Source organism: Colletes gigas, unplaced genomic scaffold (assembly GCF_013123115.1).
Source record: "Colletes gigas isolate AHSC1104 unplaced genomic scaffold, ASM1312311v1 Colletes_gigas_Sc00005, whole genome shotgun sequence".
Classification (NCBI taxonomy): domain Eukaryota; kingdom Metazoa; phylum Arthropoda; class Insecta; order Hymenoptera; family Colletidae; genus Colletes; species Colletes gigas.
The window spans coordinates 8518637-8532818 of NW_025106634.1; the positions used below are offsets into that span (position 1 = coordinate 8518637).

Here is a 14182-nt window from a genome sequence, read left to right on the forward strand (position 1 = left end):
TACATAAGTAAAACGTCTTCGTAATTCTGTTGGGGTCCCGAGACCGATCAGAGTCGAACCAAAACAAGAGTATCCCTATTTCCTTTTTAACGTGACCTCAAGATTCTTTCGAAACGATTTTTCGCTTTATTCCGGCGCGCGCTACAGCTGCTTTCACGAAACAGGAAGTTTTTTTTATCGCCGGGAAGTAGGAGCTTTAGAAAATGTCACAGTACGCACGCGTGTATATAGTTTTTTGGCGTTATTAATTTGGTCCAAGGAACCATGCAGTGATTTAAGGTTTCCCGTAACAGAAATTCGATCTTTTTTTTCGTAAATCCATCGCGTTCGATAATGTCCACGATCGTCGAATATTAATTATTTACGCTAGTCATGTTACGAGAGTCGATCAAAATCTATAGTAATTATTTCTACGCCAGGAGAGATTTAAATTTCCCGCGCGTGTACCATTGTTTATAACGCAACATATTCGTAATCTTTACGCGGTGCTAACGTCATGGGTGTCCCGCGTATTACGCTACAAAAGAATGGACGGTCCCCGGTGGCGAATTCTGTTCAGTCCGTTGAACAGGAAGCATGGCTGCCGGGAGTGTAGCTTTATACCCACGATCGAATTTAACACTGGGACTAACAAACCAGTCAAAATGACCCATTCGTAATTTCTAATAAAAACTGTGAAAAATTTACTCGACCGAGTTTTTGGAAATTTTCTATAACAGAATGAATAAACACTTATAGTGTTAAATCTCGAATTTTCGAAGCAGATAATATATCAAGCTTGAGATCAAAGTGCAACGAAATAAAAATGTTCGAGTTAGAAATCAAATTTTTAACGATTAATAGATAAACAGTTTCATTTTACACGTTAAGTTTTTAGAATATTTGTCGAGGCATTATCAAGACACCCTGTACGTCTCTCTCGAACGTTAACACGTATCAATGTCAGTTTGCTTAACCTCGGGTGACCTTGAGACGTCAGAAAATGCAACGGTCACTCGGTACGAGGAAAATATTTACAAACTGTCCCGCCTAATCTCGTAAGACGTATAGGTTAGATCACGGTCGACGGATGGCTACGAACGATTCGATCGTTCGTAAATTTGTACATTCTAAACCGGTAAAACTTTTCTGTATTCGTGGTCACGTGTTAGAAAAAACGCTGGTTCGTAATTGCGCGACACACCCGGTGTGTTGCCGTCAGGGCCGTCCCGGAGAAAATTAAAATCCCATTCAAGTTTGTCCTGTTCCGAAAACAAAAGTCCCGACCGAGCCCTATTTACATGAAATCTAGCGGTACCGATTCGATTGCAAGAAAAGGAGGTAGCACTGTGTACGAATTCCTCGAATCGGTCCAGCGAGCTGCATCAACTCTTTGCACACTAGCGACGCCCCTACGGACGGCGCACATAACCTAAGCCACGAAGCGAGTCGAACGAATTCTATGCAAGATAACATATTTCTATAGGCGTTTATCGCATTTCACGAGACGCGGAACGTTTAATTCGTCGCGAAGTTGATCGCGTCGCAAAATTCTCGCATCGCAAAGGGTTAATTCCGTGTGAATTGGCCTTTATTCGCGGTCGTTGCGTCGAGCGAGGCGCAGCAACAAAAACGAACGAAGAGGAAAAGGTCGAGGGGGTGAGAGGGGGGCGGGGCGGGAGAAGGTATGGACGGAGAAGGAACCGAGGAGGAGGCTGGGGACACGGAAGAGAAGAGAAAACACGAGGCAGACGAAGAGACGAGAGGAAAGGGTCCGCGGTGGAAGTCTCTCCGCAAGGCCTCGCGGTTTCGCCGTTGCGTTCCGAGAACCGATCGGCTCTCGAAACGCGAAAGACCAACAAAAGCGTACCACGTGAAGTCGACATTGATCCTCTTCCACGCTGGATTTAAATGCAATATACACGATCGAAATAGGCGCGTCCGTTTCTCCCACCGAACGCGACTGTTCCGGTACGATCATCGATACCCCCACCCCTCGGTTAATCGAGCGGGTCTGAAAACCAATCGATCGCGTCTGCAACTTTCCTTATCGAAGTAAAAAAAAAAGAAACTGTGCGTATCGTTTCCTTTCGACGTAACCTGTATGGAGAAATTAGTTCTCATGACGCAGACATGGACGCGTGGGTACGTACAAAAAGATAGGTAACGGCAAGTGATATCAAACGTCTAGTTCGTTTACCGGCTCGACCGCTTTTGTCAGCCATTCAAACGACCGGATACGCAGTAGACGTAAACACTAAATACATAGAATATGGAAATGAATGCAATGCTCGTGGAACAGGTCACGAAGTTCTTTGGGCTGGTTCCGAGACACAGACCCGATTGAAGGAATAAAAAACGAAGCACACTACCAAAAAAAAAAAAAAAAAAAAAAAATGAAAGAAATGGAATTACCATTCATACGCGTAGCGCTTGGGAAGCGCGAAAAATTATGCTCCGAATCTTTTATTTTCTTTTTTCACCCTGTCCACTGGTGAATCGACGATATTGTCGAACAGATTACACGGCTCTTTGCCCGTGTATTGCTCGGCTCGCACCAGATGGCGTAATATCCTTTGACTCCGGATCACAATGGCGGCAAGATGCAAGGAAAGATGATTTCTCTCCCCTATACAGAAAATCCGCGCTCGCGTGATGCATCACGTAAAATACCTTCCTTCGTTTTTTCCTTATTTCCGCGGCACGAATTACCGTACACGAAGTTTCAAAAGCGACGCTGCGAATTTACACGTTCGTCGATCTTTTATACGTGGACAAATAAACGCGAATCAACGCTTCTGTTTTTCTTGTACAGTCACAGTCCACGGTAGACGGTTTCCCAACTGTCCCCGGTGATACCTAACCTAACGGATGCCAGGAGCGCCGAAACCCATTCCGCGCACGTATTAAAAAAATTCCAGAAAAGGGGGTAACCTACTGCCGTAGAATAAACACACGCCCTCTGGAATCGGACCGCCCATGAACGTACCGAAAATAAATAATAAGCTGTCGTCGTATAACATCGCGGCGCTAGGAGCAAGAATAAGACAAATTGGCCGTCTACGCGGCATGAAATTCCTCGTACGGTAGACCCGGGTACGTAAGAGATGCCATATACGTCGGTAGAAGGCGCAGCGATACGCCCGAGAATGGATGCAGGTCGTTTCACGACGCAGACAGGTTTTTCCCTTTGATGTGCGCGGAGAGTCCGCCTTCCGGGTTCTCATTCGTTCCAGGACCGCGAGACGCGCACCGTCCCGCCGCGCCGACCTTAAACGATTGAGAATCTTCGGACCGTGGCGCTGTTGGTATTCGTACAAGGAACACACGGCACCCCATAATTTTGCTCGCATTAACGCGCTCTTCGAAAACCGCGAGCTTACCGGCCGTATTGCGGTACTCGATGTACAGGACTCGAATAAAAACTGTCGTTAATTATCCTCTTCCTGGTACCGGATTTTTGGGAGGTTCTCGAACTCCCGACCAATAGATGGACGCGACTAATGATACAGAAGGTTAACGAAACGATTGAAAATTAAGAAGGGGAATCACCACCGCGATAAACTTTTGCCACGGTTTCGATATTTTATCGCGCGTTGCTTCGAGCGTACTAACCACCTAGTAATTAAGTCGACTGGCTGCGCGCGTTCCCTCGGGACATCACTTAGCTCTCGTTGCGAGCACTGAACGCTCACGGACGGGCGCGTGTTAATTATCGAATTATAAAACACGTGTACACGTTAATGGGCCCGACTGCTTTCGCGAAGCAGATATGCATTTACGGAATGGGTTACGGAGGGTGGATCGCGTAACTGTAACCTACTCCTCGTAATTTCATAAATATTGACCTTATCGAGAGCTGTTGCGAACGAAAAACATAACCTGAAAAGGGATCGTGGATTTGTTACACTTTTAGAAAGTTACTATTTTCTGCTTTTTTTATACAAATACCCAAACGTAACCTAACGGTGCCCAAAGCGTGGCGTACGCGGCAACATAACCTAACGATGACATGTGCGAATCGGTGGCCGGCAGACATTTTTATCAGTCCCAATGGCGAGATTAAAGAACATCCTGTCGCGGGCCTTGTAGTTCGCACGACCGATTCGCAACGACACTGTCGCGGCGATTCGCGTGCTAGTGTGAGAGAAGACAAATAGAAGACATCTGCCACGTTCATAGAAACGAAACGAGACGAGACGAACCCTTCTCGTCTCTTTCAGCCGGCCGATGATGCGTGCCGTTCAACGGCGTCCCCTCGACTGGCGAGACACCGAGGGAAAGAGAGACGGAACACACGCGCGGGAACGGTAACCAAGGCGACAAGGCGCGCGCGAACGTGGAAAGAGGACGGGAACACCGGCGGAAGAAAATGTAGGAAAAAATACCACGGCCAAGGTGAGGACAGAAGAGGCACGAAGGAAACAATGCAAGAAAAAAGACACGTTTCAAGAGAGAAAGAAACGTTCAATCGTTGCAGAGACTAAATCGAGAAATAGGAGAAAGGAACCGGGAGGAGATTATCTGTACATATTTAGGTTAGATTGTCGGACAGCCTCGATTAAATTCTCTGCACGCGTGGACATCTTTTCGGCGCTGAAAAGGCGCTTATGTTAGATTTCGATTTTCGTTAAAACGTGCGTGGTAATGATGAAAATTGGAGGGAGAAAATCGCGATTTCGAGAAGTCGGACGAGCGGAAACGGGGGATTGAAAGAAAACGCGTTCGGAAAAAAAAAGAGGAAGAGTTTACAAAAGGTGTAAAGAAACGAAAGAGAGTGGGGGGGGGCAGAACGGGAGACGAAGAAAGGAGGGGGGGGGTGGGGTGGGAGGTAGGGGAAGAAAGAGAGAGTCAGGGTGAAGGAAGAAACGCAGCACGAGGGCTGTGCACGAGGTAGGGAAACGTGTGTGGTATGTTTCTGAACGCACCGCGTGCGCTATGCGCGGCGTCTGTTGTCCTTGCGTCCTGGCTCAACACGCCTTGGCAGTTGCCATGCGGGACACCGGGTCCGTGTGGGTTGACGTCATTCTATCTGCCGACAGGCAAGTTAATATTGATAAGTAGGAACGTGATATGCTCTGGAAGCCGGGACGAAGAGAGATGAGTTCGCAACGGGCCGAACGATTCGGTGGTCGCCGCGTACGGGCGAATCGCGAATCGCCATCGTTTGACCGTTTTTTTTATTAACCGGCGTGAACATAACCGAGCGTCGATGGAAAGCGCGGGAACGTCGGGGATGCAGGTGGGAGGTCTGTTCAAATCACACGAGTCAAAATTTAATTTTAAAAATGAAATTGGAAAATAATTCAACGATATATACCGGTGTTAGTCGCGATGGTGTTCGAACGTTAAGTCGACGATGAAACGCAATATGGGCGAAATGAGTTCGGGGCGGAGTGGGGGGATTAGCAAGGGTCATGTAGATTCTCGAACGCTCGAAAACTCGAAATGGATCAGGGGTGGACTCGTACCATCTGGACTCTTAATTTCAGGGGTCGAACCTAGACCACAATAAAGGGAAGAAATGTTAATGAACGCAGAGGTCATTCCATTATTCCATTCTGCAGTTTTCGATTTACGATTAAAGGCATATGCTTTCCCGTTTGTCGCGATGTAGCAGTTATCGAAACAGTGTCTTTGTCGTTCGTGGCTGCGCACCATAGATGTCGTTAAATTCAATATACGGAATAAGAAGGATATGCCCACTTTGTTCTGATTATTACTACAGGGCGCCATCGCGTATATGCCTCGAGTGTCACCTTCCGATAGGTCAGAAACTACAAACATCGCGAATTATATTTGTCATAACCTGCGCTGAAACGCGTGTTATCTAAATCTCTAACTTTATTCTATATTAACGATTTTTGTATATAGACAAGACATTCTAAGTTTATGCCTACCACTGTATATGTACTCTCTGATAATAATAAACTATAATAAAATATTATATCCTGTTATCGTTCTTTAACCTTAACAAAACAATATACCATTGATCATGTAATGTCGATCGACGAAAGATATAAATCTCACAAAAGACATACGCTTTATTCGTCTCGGTTAAGAAACCATAAAGCGAGAAAGAGTTGTACAGAAGACGTAGTTGGTATTTTTCGGGTCGTCGACAAAGTGTTAATAATGTAAGCGTTTGAACAAGCGTGAAGTTCCATTTGCGGCCGACTTTCCTGGAAGAACTTGTTAAGGAAGGAATTTATCGGTACGTTTCACGGGCCCTTGTTCGCCGCTTTGCTTTTACTGCAAAGCAAATATAGGGAAATGGTACGCGAGCCGATGGCACGTCGGAAGGGAGGATCCAGTTTGTGAGAATGTGTCTGCGGTTAATCACAAGCTTTCCAGGTCAGATACGCGACGTCTGTTAAACATTGACTCGCTGATACGGTTTTATTTCCCGTAACTCAAGCTCCACCTTGCAACTAAGCAAACCAGATACGTACCACGCGAATTTCGAATCGGGGTGGTTTTATCTCGCAATTTACGACGCGCTTCTGGTGCAGATACTCGCACGTTTCCCGTCAGTTATTTGAGAACTACTAATCGCTATTTGTCCAACCGACTACTACGTTCGCGTTGGCCGATCGAATTACACGGTAATTAATACCTGTTGATTGTTTTGCGTAAATCGATACGTTTCGTGTGCCCAAAAAATCTAGACGTTCCAGTGGGTCTCTTTGGAAATAAAAATGGCCGTCGTGTTCTTAAGACGCAGAGGTTAACGCGACGCACGTATTCCGTTACGCTTTTCACGCGCGTAACGCGGCGCCAGCATGGACACAGTACACTCGATTGTTTCTCTCGAATATTTTCTTTCGAAAAGAGAAAGCTGACCCTTTCGAGAAGAGTTCGCTTCGCGTTACCTTATACCTTTCTGGGTTACCGGATCCGCGAACGAGAAAGACGATATCGATGCAAAAACTTCGACAGCGCAGATAGCGGCTAACCTCGAAAATCGTGTGCCGCTGAGCAGAGACTTTTACGCAGATTCTGTCGCTAGGAAACGTCGCCAATTAGCATGTCAAACGTTTTCAACGATTTACATTCGTATTTGATCGAAAGCTTGGGCCATTGATCAAGATTGTTGTAAAATATTTCGAATTAATTCGAACGATACGAGTGTATCGGGGACAGACGCGACGGAATGTGTCTATCCTTTGTGTCGCGATGTGTATATCCTATGACCTAGGGCGAGAACCTTGGATACATTGCGCTTTCTTCGCGCTGGCGTGTCGTGTAATACGAAGACAGACGGTATATACAGGGTGTTCGACTACCCCTGGGAAAAATTTTAATGGGATATTCTGGAGGCCAGAATACCACAAAAATTAAGAATTTTGTTGATGGAGGCTTCGTTAAAAAGTTATTAACGTTTAAGGTTCCAACCGTACTGAATTTTTTTCTCGAAAATGCGCACGATTTCGGGGGTATGGCTGTTCACCAAAAATAATTGTAATCAACCCCTGCAACCGAAAATAATTTTTCCAGAACGATTTGGAATTTTTCAATTTTGTCGAAAAATTACACACCTAATCGAATTTTTTTCTCGAAAGTGGGTAGGATTTTGAGGGTATGTCTATTCACAAAAAATGATTGTAATTGACCCCCGGAATCGAAAATAATTTTTCCAGAACGATTTGGAACTTTTGAATTTTGTCGAAAAATTTCACACCTTCTCGAATTTTTTCCTTAAACGTGGGTAGGATTTCGAGGATATGTCTAATGACTAAAAATTATTGTGAGTGACCCCCACAAACGAAAATAATTTTTTTAGAACGATTTGACAAAAATTTTTTTTCACCGAAAATTTCAGCACCTACCCCCTGTCGATTTTTCGTAAAATTCGTTTTTCATTTTTAGTAATTTTGTTTGACGTGCTACGGAACAGTTGCCTAATACTTTTCTATAGGTACGCATGAGCTCTACTTCAGACAAAAGTTTCATTGAAATTTATTCATTATTGTAAGAGTTATGGCTGTTTGAAAATTGGACCATTTGTTATGGGGTTTTTCTTATTTTGCGGGGTCAAGGACCAACTTTTCGAATATTGTTAGAATTTCTATATATTCTTGACCAAAATACACGTTGTTTGCCGTTTGAAACATTAAAATCGGCCAATCCGTTCAGGAGTTATGACATTTTAAAGATTCGCATGAAATTTCAGGGATGCCCCACATTGGATTTTCGGTAAAGATTTTTTTTCTCGAAAATGTGTAGGATTTCGGGGGTATGTGTAATGACCAACAATGATTGTAATTGACCCCCGCAACTGAAAGTAATTTTTTCAGAACGATTTGAAATTTTTTAATTTTCTCCTAAAGTTTCACACCTACTCGAATTTTTTTCTCGAAACTGGGTAGGATTTCGGATATATGTCTATCCACAAAAAATAATTGTAATCGACCCCTGCAACCGAAAATAATTTTTCCAGAACGATTTGAAATTTTTGAATTTTGTCGAAAAATGTCACACCTACTCGAATTTTTTTCTCGAAACTGGGTAGGATTTCGGATATATGTCTATCCACAAAAAATAATTGTAATCGACCCCTGCAACCGAAAATAATTTTTCCAGAACGATTTGAAATTTTTGAATTTTGTCGAAAAATGTCACACCTACTCGAATTTTTTTCTCGAAACTGGGTAGGATTTCGGATATATGTCTATCCACAAAAAATAATTGTAATCGACCCCTGCAACCGAAAATAATTTTTCCAGAACGATTTGAAATTTTTGAATTTTGTCGAAAAATGTCACACCTACTCGAATTTTTTTCTCGAAACTGGGTAGGATTTCGGATATATGTCTATTCACCAAAAATGTTTGTAATTGACCCCTCAAACTAAAAACAATTTTTTTAGAACGATTTGAAACGTTTCAATTTCTTCGAAAAATTTGTCTACTTTTCGAATTTTTTTCTCGAAACTGGGTAGGATTTCGAGGGTGTGTCTATTCACCAAAAATGTTTGTAACTGACCCCCGGAACCGAAAATAATTTTTCCAGAATGATTTGAAATTTTTGAATTTAATTGTTAATAACTTTTTAACAAAGCCTCAGTTAGGAAATTGATATTCTCGATTTTCGTCTTATTTGGGCCTCTAGAATCTCCCATTAAAATTGTTCCCAGGGGTGGCCGAACACCCTGTATATAACGTGTACGCGCGAGCGAGGGAAAAAACGGAAGCTGAAAAGAGAGGATAGCACGCCAGTGACCGAAAGACGAAAAAAAGACAAGGAAAGAATAACACGGGGACCGGTGCATGTTCTCTACGCATGCCACGTGTTTTACCACCTGCCTTGGCTAGGCGCTCGATAATGCAGAAAAATATACGCACGAAACGTTTAAATACACGGCTACCGGCGAGAACGTTTCCGCGGAACAACGTCTCGTTATCAGAATTTCGCGACATCCGGCGACACGAACGTTGTCGCGAATCGTTTCATCGAACGGCGATCGTAATTAATCAGTCTGGATATTTAACGTTCGAATATCTGTATACTACTTCTGAGTTTTACCAACATCGACGAATCCTGCATTCCTGTTACGCCGCGGATCGTGGAGCGTCGAAACGTGTGGGAGAATAAGAACGTTACGAGAGAACTTGTACACGAGGGAAACGAGTTTCTCGCGCAAACTGTTTGATTCTGCCGCTCGATGTTCGATCAGTTCGTGACCGGGGTTAAATACCTTCGAACGGAACGAGAAATCCGATCGAGGCGCAACGTTGACCTTCGATCGCTGGCGTATTGTACATTTAATCGAAGCTCCAACGCGGGTATCGAACGACGTAATCGTAGCCACGATTTAAATAACGTGACATAATCGGCAACGGTCTTAATTTATGTTTATCGTTGGAACCTCGACGAGCAGAGATTAACGAGAAGCCTCGAACAGCCTCGTGAAACGAAGTTTACGAGAACGAGAACAAATATGCTCACCTTTTTCTGCCAAACTGCATATCGTTCAATGGTGCATCGTTCGCTGAAGACCGCCCGGTCCAAGAATATAGTCACGGGCACGCGAATTACAACGAGTCGCCGACACTCGGCAACATCGATCGTATAACAAAGATTCGCAACCTCTAAGGGAGAGGACGTATCGAAGACTGTGTGTCAAAGCACGAACGCTTTTCGTGAACTGTCTGGCCGACGCGAAGGACGCGACCCGTTGTCTGTCACGTTCCCTGTGTCGTTTATTGTTTACACACAATGCTTGACAGCAGAGGCTTAGATCTCACGTCGACGAATTATGGGTCATTCGGTACAAATTCACATCGCAGGGTAATTTTTCACGCGAGAATTAGGGTTAATGGCCACGTTAACGACATCTGTTGAGAGGACGTTGCACCATACCGTTCTATGCTATACCGCAACAATTAATTTTACAATTGCACACATTTTAACTTAAAATTACAGATTCTAATCTAAATTTCGTTATTTCGCATTTCTACCATTCCATATTACTTAATATTAAAATAGTCACCTACAATGATACATTACGTCGATAAATATTGCTCGATTCGTAATAACGTAATGTTTGTTACTAATTATAATTTTTATTCGCGACAGTTGCTTTTCTATACTTTTGTCCTTTCGTTAGGAACGTAATGTTCGCGATTGAACAATTCTCGTCCTGCGTTCCAGCGAGGAAGTGTCGTCTGTCCGAGTTCCCGCGCAAAATTTCTTTTTCTTGTAACTATTTCTCTTGTTCAGTGTTATCGAACAATCGAATATGAAATTTAGATGCAGAATGGTGAACGTTATCGCTATGAGAGATTTTACAAGTGAGTTTGAGATCGAAGCATAATTTCTAACCTTTCTCAACGTGTCCTTGAACGTAACGTGGTTATTTTACAACACGAAGGATAGTCTCGTATCGTGCAGTAACGACAAATATGTTTCGCGATCACGTCAAGTATAAATTCAACGATTGAAACTTATTTATAATATATCTTTTATTCGAGATAAGCTGTCGAGACAGCATGCAAAATTGTAATAATATAAAAGAACGATTTTTTTATTCCAGACGTTGTTAACATTATTTCTCGATTAACACGTCAGTGCACCTTACGATTATCACCGAACGAATTATGCTTCAACGTCGGCGACGATCGGTCGTCGAGGGTATGGGCAGAACTGAATCAACAGCATTTCTTCACCGAATACATTATGCACGGCGTAACCGAAGAACAGAACGAAATTTATTTAAAATTCGACGCGACCATGTTGGCCAAGTCGTTGAATCCTTTACGAGCGATCGCGAAAAGCGTAAAAATCAAATTGACGAACAAACGACAACCTTGTTTGACGTTGGAGATCGAATTGCCGTCGTTGAGTATAGAATCCCAACAATGTTTGCACGATGTACCGGTTAAGGTTATACCGCGACGAGATTGGCCGGAATATCAAGCACCGAATATACTGGAATTCGACGTACGCAACCGTTTCGATGATACATCCTATTTTTATTTTATTTCTGTATAATTTAAATTATATTTCCGTCGTTTTTAGATATCGGTGAACATGCCACAACTGAAATACGTGAGAAGCATCGTGGAGAGAATGAAGAACATGAGTCCGCGATTGACGTTAAGCGCCGACAAGTGTGGCATGTTCGTGCTTGAGATCGATGCGAACAGCGCGACGGTTTCCACGCATTTTCAGGACCTCCAAGTGTGGAGTTGCAGCCAAAACGAAGACATCGACAAAGTGTCGGCAACCGTGGACATTAAAAAGTTTCATATGTTTCTGGCATGGGACATCGTGCACCCGGATAGTGTAAAATGTAATATACTTCAAGATAAGATGGTAAACTTGTACTTACAGTTGGCGGATTATCTTAAGATACAGTATTTCATTCCTTCGATAGCTACCTGAGCAATTGTTTGTAACGGGTGTTATTCTTATACAATGTACATATTATATTTTTTTTTACGCGACTCGCGCCGCGCGTTTCATTTTTCTTAACGCATAAAAACAAACGGTACGGTTACAAAAAAATTGGGCGAATTAAAATTATTTATACGCTAGGTTGAAACTTTGTTCGTTTTCCTGTTTGATGTTTTGATGCAGCTGATCGATTTGTTGTATCTTCTGATTGAGCAGGCTCGTCTGTTGGTGCAACCACTGCAAACTGTTCATGTGCGCGTTCAATATCTTACCAATTTGAACGATCGGATCGCTGGAGTCTTGCGTGCGGTTAGCTTGATTCAAATGTTCGATGATCTCCTTCAGATCTTCCGACATACGTTTCAGTTGCGTGTCGAGATCTTCCGCCAAGCGATACGTGTATTCTCTTTCCGGATCGGAAACCGGAAGTGACGCCAGTTCCTTCTCCAATGGTACTAAAAAGTCCTCCAATTCTTTTTGCTGGCCAACCTGTGTGGGATCATTAGATATTTACGACACAAAGCTTACGAGTCACATTCGCTTCAACGATATAGTAATACGCTTACAACATAGTCCAATTCATGCTCCAATTGTTGCTGTTCGATCTTCACTCTTTCGACCTCTTGATTAAGGGCTACTATTTTTTCTCCGTTGGATATAAGCAACTTATCCCAAGCATTAACTTGTGCAGCCTGGTTAACGAATACTTTCTCCTGCTCCTCTAATTCTAAAGTCCATTTGTTGATCGACTCTTCGAACGAGTTTATGGATGCCGGCGGATTCACGCTTGCAGATGAACTAACACTGTAATATATTACCTTTTAATAGGAAAGCGAAACACCTGTATTTAACCGAAAAAACATATATTTACGTAGTAGTCGTTCCTAATGATAACTGAGCACTTGAGGTCGTAAGGCTCGGGGCAGCAGAAGTTTTGTTTAACGAGAATCCCGTGGCCGCGGAAGTTGTTCCCGTCGTGTTCAACGAGAAACCTATGAAAGATGTTGGAATGGTTATGCAATTACATCGTAATTACATCGTATCGATGCAGTGATTGATACAAACATGAATACCTGTTGCCGAAGTCGTCGTGGTCGATGTTGTCGTCGCGGTAGACGCTGCACCGAGTGTAAATCCTGTTCCTGTTGTCATTGTATTCGGTGTACCAAACGTTAGACCCGTTGTTCCAGCGGAGGAGGTGGCTTCACCGCCTCCCAAGGAGAATCCACTGGTGAGGGGCTTGGCTACAAAACCTGACGTAGGTACAGCCGCCGTCGTAGCCGCTGTAGAACTTCCTAAACTAAAACCTAGGGTACTTCCAGCTGGAGTTGCTGCCGAGAATCCTGTGGGCGCCACTGTACTGGTAGCACCGGGAGTTACACCGGTACTTGCAACCGTACCCGTGCCAAAGGTCAAACCGGGTGTTTGTTGAGTCGTGGCGATCGAAGGAGCCACGGGTGGTGTTCCAAAACCAAATCCTGTACCTTGCGCGGTGGTTGTACTTAATACGGTGCCAAACATACTACCGGGTTTATTTTGCACCGGTGTCGATGTCTGCAAAAACCCTGTTGGTTTCCCTGCATCTCCAGCACCGGTCGCTCCAAACGTAAAAGCTGTTAGAAGCAGGCACGATCAAAGAATAATCTTATTTTTTGTTAGAAGGGATTTTCTTTCACAATTTTGTAGGTTATGACATCCTTATTTTCTTTGGTCAGACGTATGTATATATATAACATATTTGTACGGGATCAAAAAATTGTACTAATCGTAGTAAAGCAACTGTATTTTCAACATTAAACAATATTCAAACTTACTTGTGCTTGGAGAATTAGTCGCGCAAGTAGTAATGGCCGGTTGATTTGAAGCTTGGAATGTGAAACTCATTTTTGTTTTTTACGTGTATTGCAGCTGCACAGTAATGTATATTTAAATTATGATCGAGCAACTTCCGAACACGTTAAATCTTTTTTTACAAGTTTTAGCTGTCATCCATCGTGTATCATGGTTTGACGTTTTGTAAATAAAAAAGGAAAATTAACCTTGTTGGTCACAGAGGTCTTCGAACACAAAATATATGTCCAACCAGCGTGATGTTAAGGTCGAACGGTAAACTATTTTAAAACTATGTGGTCACAACGTTTGTATTTAACCTAACTTCGATTATCTTGGCAATTGAAATCAAATTGTTCTAACAGCGTATCCGCAAAACACGTTTCGCCGTTTCCAACAACCAATCCGCGTACCAGAAGCAGCGAACATAGTCGAACGCAGTGCACTCTATTGGAGAGCACTGCACTAACGGATG

General features: G+C 43.3%; 3 protein-coding genes across 3 annotated transcripts in view; 1 reads left to right on the plus strand and 2 right to left on the minus strand.

The window, feature by feature from the left end:
* LOC122395477 (transcriptional activator Myb) overlaps positions 1-10113 on the minus strand; it is a 41849-nt gene extending 31736 nt beyond the window's left edge. The window contains exon 1 of the mRNA XM_043393097.1: positions 9928-10113. Within this exon, the coding sequence (XP_043249032.1) occupies positions 9928-9947 (20 nt within the window). The 5' untranslated portion in view covers positions 9948-10113. The remainder of the gene's footprint in view (positions 1-9927) is intronic.
* A 511-nt stretch (positions 10114-10624) lies between these two features.
* Positions 10625-12003, plus strand: LOC122395480 (checkpoint protein HUS1). Its single transcript, XM_043393102.1, has 3 exons — positions 10625-10772; positions 11015-11421; positions 11500-12003. The coding sequence occupies exons 1-3, from the start codon at positions 10721-10723 to the stop codon at positions 11863-11865; spliced, it is 825 nt and encodes a 274-aa protein (XP_043249037.1). The 5' UTR covers positions 10625-10720; the 3' UTR covers positions 11866-12003.
* Positions 11887-14071, minus strand: LOC122395478 (nuclear pore glycoprotein p62). Its single transcript, XM_043393098.1, has 5 exons — positions 13694-14071; positions 12951-13495; positions 12749-12869; positions 12444-12681; positions 11887-12366 (listed from the first exon to the last, which is right to left on the minus strand). Exons 1-5 carry the CDS (start codon positions 13759-13761, stop codon positions 12004-12006), a joined length of 1335 nt encoding a protein of 444 aa, XP_043249033.1. The 5' UTR covers positions 13762-14071; the 3' UTR covers positions 11887-12003.
* Positions 14072-14182: the final 111 nt, after the last annotated feature.

Excerpts from the sequence above, each read along its gene's own strand:
- LOC122395480 (XM_043393102.1), top strand. The coding sequence starts at position 10,721 with ATGAAATTTAGATGCAGAATGGTGAACGTTATCGCTATGAGAGATTTT. Across the intron at positions 10,773-11,014 it reads CGCTATGAGAGATTTTACAA|ACGTTGTTAACATTATTTCT; the intron begins GTGAGTTTGAGA and ends TTTTTATTCCAG. Across the intron at positions 11,422-11,499 it reads CGAATATACTGGAATTCGAC|ATATCGGTGAACATGCCACA; the intron begins GTACGCAACCGT and ends CGTCGTTTTTAG.
- LOC122395478 (XM_043393098.1), bottom strand. The coding sequence starts at position 13,761 with ATGAGTTTCACATTCCAAGCTTCAAATCAACCGGCCATTACTACTTGC. Across the intron at positions 12,870-12,950 it reads CACGACGACTTCGGCAACAG|GTTTCTCGTTGAACACGACG; the intron begins GTATTCATGTTT and ends CATCTTTCATAG. Across the intron at positions 12,367-12,443 it reads AGCATGAATTGGACTATGTT|GTTGGCCAGCAAAAAGAATT; the intron begins GTAAGCGTATTA and ends GATCCCACACAG.